Source organism: Acyrthosiphon pisum, chromosome X (assembly GCF_005508785.2).
Source record: "Acyrthosiphon pisum isolate AL4f chromosome X, pea_aphid_22Mar2018_4r6ur, whole genome shotgun sequence".
In the NCBI taxonomy this organism is placed as follows: Eukaryota; Metazoa; Arthropoda; class Insecta; order Hemiptera; family Aphididae; genus Acyrthosiphon; species Acyrthosiphon pisum.
Genome location: NC_042493.1, coordinates 69,844,160 through 69,850,159, shown reverse-complemented (window position 1 = coordinate 69,850,159; position 6,000 = coordinate 69,844,160). Strand labels below are relative to the sequence as shown.

Sequence of the window (6,000 nt, the reverse complement as noted above, 5' to 3'; positions counted from 1 at the left end):
ATAAACTTCAATTTTTTTGTTTACGAAAAATAAAACAAAAATTGCTAATATTTTATATGGTCATCTATGTCCTGGTTTATTTGCGTTATTAAAGAAAAAAGTTTTCTGTGTCTTAACATTTTTTATTAGACAATTTTCCAGCTTTATAATTGAATGTTTACCACGGATATTGTGTAGGTATGCATATTATCATTATTAGGACAATATTAAGGAATTAAAAATATTTAAACATACTATTTATTAACTATTATGTATAATGTATATATTCAGTAGTTATAAATTATAATTATTAGGTAAATAAAGATAATATAATATTAAGTATTTGAAGTGTATATGAGAATAAAATATGTGATAATAATATAAACAAATAAAAAATACAAGTAAGAATAATTATCTATATAAAGTAATAATATAAACAAGGGCGTCATTCCAGTTGGGCTCCAGGTTTTAAGTAGACCGATTTTCATATCCGACCAGGACATTTTTAAAAATATAAATTATTTCCTTTTCTCTTATAACATATAATCACTGGTCGTGTCTAGAATGACTAGAAAAGCCGTTACTATTATTAATTATATTTTTTCTCGTACACAATAGCGGCGCTTCTTTCTACTTTCTAGCGTGTCTTGATGAAAAAAACAAAAATTGATTTTTGAATATTTATGCTAAATAAATAATAATACGATAGATTTGACAATAGGTAGCGTTTAGTAATTAAATTTTTTTTTTAATGAACATTGTATATTATAATGTAAGTTTTAAATCGTCAGACCATTATTTAGGTACGTATTTGGTTGATTTGTCGAAGAACTTTTTGAAATGTGTGGTGCCTCCGACTCACTCTGCGAATGACGCCCCTAAAATGCAAACAACTACGAGAATACCTATAAGTCATCTAAGCATAACCACGTGTGAACATAGTGGTAATTAGATCATGACGATGTATGTGACGTTTTCTTTTCCGGCTAAAAACAAACAACAAACAAAATTAAAACCAAACGAAAAACATTGGTGATTATTTATTCATTATGAATGATATAATATTTAAAAGTAATATGACCATGGTGGTGATTTTATCAGACATTTTCGCACTTATCAACAACGTCTATACGCAATGTAATACTTATCTACCGACACGCGGCAATTATATGTATAATTGGCTAGGCAATTTCATATTTGACTAGTCATTATTAATTAATTAAACAGCGAGTTGCGTGGCTACATTTTTTAAATCATCAGCATTGGCCTGGCATTATTGACTAATGCTTTTAGCCATCATCAATATAGTTCCTATATTATACAATTTGCATGATATTAAGAATACCTATAATGATGGTTATATAATATTAAGTATCATAGTTATATAATATTTTCAACTTTAACTTTGACGACAATGGGAATCATAAAGTCTACCGGTGGCTGTGTGAAATCTTTTTATTTTACAACGGCACTCTTCGAAAACCCGTGCGAGAATAAAATGTATCCTAAGGTGTGTAAGGAGGTATTAGATGAAATAGTAAAATATAATAAAATTAAAAACAAAATAAATTGACTTAACCTACTTCTAAAAATAAAAAATGAATTCGTTAATTTCACGTTAATTAAAAAAGAAATTTAGTAAGTTAACAGTTAAGCTAATGAAAACCCAAAAGTAACTAGTTAAGTTAAAAAGTCAAAATTAAATTAACTTTTTAATTTAACGTTAACTTTTTAACTCGTTAATGCTCTGCAGCCTTGGTCTTTACCTACTGGCTACTCCGTACGCTGGCAGACCCGGCCGCGCTTCCAAATGACAAAATATGGCAGAATATAATTTTTCACTGTGGTAATTAATTTTGTACTTTTTTTGTCCGCGTCGACTTAAACGTTTATATTTAATTTGTATTATTAGTCTATGTTTATAGTCTATAATGATATTATATCTGTGTATATAGTCTATAATAATAAAATGTAGGTACTGTCGACCGTCGACGTAGGCTGATCGCGCAGCTACGCGCTCTAATAATGGAATGACCATTAATTATTTTACGCCATGTAGGTATGGTTTTATTTTTTGTTTTTCATTCCTTCGAACGTGGCCATAACCACAACTATATCATAAACAAATTATGTGAAATAAAAATGTTTTCTTAACTTCTAACATCAAGCATTAAATAAAGATTCACAAAAAAAATACGCCCACTAAAATTTTACGCCCGGGGATCAATCTTCGGCTTCTCCCCTCTCCCCTTAGTTCCGCCACTAATATAATATTAATAGTATTATAGTTTTATAATATTTTGACAGCAATCGGAGTCAAAAAAGTCTACCTAGCTGCCTGGCATTTTTATTTTACAATGACACTTTTCGGAAACCCTTGCGAGAATAAAATGTATTCAAAAGGGAGTAAGTAGAAAACGTCGGTATAAACCGAACAGGAAACGGTGTCTAAAAAGCCGGTGCGGCCGACGAACCGAGCCTGCAGGCCTACATTATATTATTATTGGCAGATATCCTCAAAACGAGTTAAGTAATGACACGTCGCACGCGAATAAGACAAAGGGCGGGCGGACGATAAAATATATGTACGCCATAATAATATAATACAACTGCGCCGAGGCGTTCAATAGGTACAATAGTCAATAATATGAGATAATATCACAACATCATAACCTATAATCTATAATCAATACGATATTTTTATGTTTTATAATAAATACAAGGCCTGGACTGCATTGGTTATTTAACACTATTAGTGTGTTACATATAGGCTTTTTGTCCATATTACAAAATATGAGTTTTTTACTCATCAAAACTAAGACCATAATTGCATTTGTGATAATTATCAACGTTTCATTAGAAAGCATCAAAACCCCCACACAAACAACGAAATAACCAACGATATCACCCACCTCCTCCACACCACATATCAACATATTAAATACTAACATGGAAACCTAACCACGTCGGAATAGAGGGGAATGAACGAGCAGACGCACAGCAACAAAACAAACAACGACTAACAAAACCATCGAAACGTTTTAGTTTTTTCCAAAGATGACCTCAAAAGAGCAGCTATAATAATACTATAACCGACGCATGGCGTATGAAATGGCACTCACCGAGGGACAATAAATTAAGAGAAATAAAACATAGGTACCAAAGATAGACCCAATAAATTTAACTAGAAAACAGGACATTATATAATACTGACGCGCCTAAGGATAGGACACACCTGGCATACCCATATAAACATCTCATGATGGATAAAACAGAGCCCGTACCATACACTACTTGCGGTTCTGAAATATCCATAAAACATCTACCTACTACTAGAATGTAGAATCAGTTTAATGAAGAAAGATCAAAATACAACATTCCAAATATCCTCTCCGAATGACTAAACAATGACCCTCTAAACCTACTAGGTAACCTACTAAAATTTATAATTTATATTTAAGTAGGTGGTACTATCCCAGACAGCAATTTTTTGTTTATAACATTATTATACACAAATTATGTACATATTATAAGGATATAGAACATTTTTTGGGCTTTCGTTAGCAGATTATCTGTTTTGTATTTGAGTATTTCATATCATATTATGATATTCTATATGTATTAATTGTATCTACAAGAGATGGGTTCCGGTCTTCCGGAGAGATGGTGAGGAAAGTAATATTATAAAATATGGAGTGAATTTCGAATAATTCAAATACAAAATCATAGTACGCTAGTTGATATTTTTCCTGTACAAGAAAAATCTATGAACCTTATAAATGAATGTTATATTCATATAACTATGAATGTTTTTGTTAATTAATAAGTATAACTATGACAACGAAACCATAGCGAAAAATCGGTCAGAAACAAATAAACTTTGTATCCAGCCTACAAACATATTATTTATGTTAAAAAATATTTTCACAAGCGTTGAAAAATCTGAGCTCAGTCGTGTATTGATTTGGTTTGAAGAAAAACTATGTTTATCAAACTTTTTGAACACACTGTATACAATATAATACAATATATATATACCTATTATCATTATAATGTACCTATGTTTGATGGTGGTTGGCGCCGGTATTCGGAGAAACTTTAGGATCGTCGGGAGTTGTTGTAGTCATTTTATAATGCATTATAATAATAATGTCGTGTACGCTTGCTCGCATCGCGTACGCACAAACCAGTCGACCGTTAAACGCAAAATTAACACCGCGAACGTAAAACAAATTGTTTTTCATACATAGGTGCCCGACCGACCGTCTATAGGTACTACGTAGGTGACACTATATTATGGTGAAGAGGTTAGTTAAAGCCTCCCAGTTTTTCAATTAGTCCTCTCCCGCCCTATAGTTTTTATGCCCAAGTATAAAATATTAATAAACTTTATCTGCGGGATTTTAAACATTATAATATTATGTTTTTGTGGCAATTCTCATACGGATAAACCATTTTGTGTTATAAAAAATTTAGAGGTATATACCTATAGGTACTTGCAGCATACGTGTGGTATATCTATATAATTACGTTAGGTTATGATATAGTGTTTATCGTTTCATCGAATTCAATTTGATATCCTTACCTACTTAGTTATAATACGTATGATTATTTCTAAAAACTTTTTTTTTTAATAACTAAAAAATTAATATAGGCCTACTATAAACCTTTACTACCTACCTATAAAATTAACCTACCTATAGATACTAACGCAATCGACATAATGTATTAATAAAGAATCGATACCTATTAAAATATTATAACAATATTATTATAGACCTATATAAATATGAATTTAAGCACACCTCATTGAATTTTCGATGCGAAATTTTGTTTTGGGCCATGGCACTCCTTCGTCTCAACCGTTTTGAACTAAATCTTGGTACGAGATTTCGCACTATTATAGAGTACCTACAATCAAGGCTGGGCAAGTTAATGATTTTTTTTAACTCAGTTAAGTTAAGTTAATATGCACCAATAATAAAAAGTTAAAAGTTAAAAGTTAATTTAACTATAGGTTAACTCAGTTAAGTTAAAAGTTAATACACACTTTTCGTTAACTTTTTATTAAGTTAAAAAAAAGTTAATTTGTTTATACAACGCTAACGTACTTAATTTTTTTCCAACCCAAAACTAAATTATAGATTATAGTGTTTATATTTTATACAGTGTTTCCATATTAGTTAAATTCAAATTATATACATTTTTTACTTTAAACAATTCACGGTAAATATTTTTTGACATGGAAATGAAATATACTGAAGTAGTGAAATATGATAAAATTAAAAACAAAATAAATTAACTTAACTTACTTCTTGAAATGAAAAATTAACTCGTTAATTTCACGTTAGTTAAAAAAGAAATTTAGTAAGTTAACAGTTAAGTTAATGAAAAGCCAAAATTAACTAGTTAAGTTAAAAAGTTAATATAAAATTAACTTATTAACTTAACTTTAACTTTTTAACTCGTTAATGCCCAGCCTTGCCTACAATTAGCATATTATCGATAGGTCAACAGAGGCCTATAACAATTCTTATTACCCTAAAGTCTGAAATGTCGAAATTGTTAAGCAGCGGCTACGGAGCGATAGCAACACAATAATGATGTATAATATTTGCTTGCCCACGCACTAGCTCCGTCAAAATATTATATGTCGTGTCGTAAGAGCAACATTTCAGTATTTTTCGAACGCAGAAACGCTGCTTATATTTAGCACGTTCACTATTAATTAAAGCTGTTATACGTACCTAGGTATAATACCTATATAATGCTATAGCGCCAACGAGTAGCCACGCCCGAGAAATGTGTTTGACAAAAAAGGTTAATAACGTTTTTTAAATAATATAGTAAAGTTATAAACTTAAAAAAGGTATCTCGAACAATCTTAATGCGTGGAAAACGAAATAATAAGATTTTAAATATGTCGTATAAATGTATAATGAACTCAAATGCTATCTGTTCTAGTTACAACATTTTTAGTACATTTTTTTTATTATATTAATTATTATTAGGGTTATTATT

General features: G+C 30.2%; 1 protein-coding gene across 1 annotated transcript in view; it reads right to left on the bottom strand.

Annotated features, from left to right (window-relative positions):
• Positions 1–227: 227 nt before the first annotated feature.
• Positions 228–6,000, bottom strand: part of LOC100163599 (arrestin homolog) — a 45,481-nt gene continuing 39,708 nt past the window's right edge. Inside the window, exon 8 of the mRNA XM_001946922.5 lies at positions 228–965. Within this exon, the coding sequence (XP_001946957.2) occupies positions 933–965 (33 nt within the window). The 3' untranslated portion in view covers positions 228–932. The remainder of the gene's footprint in view (positions 966–6,000) is intronic.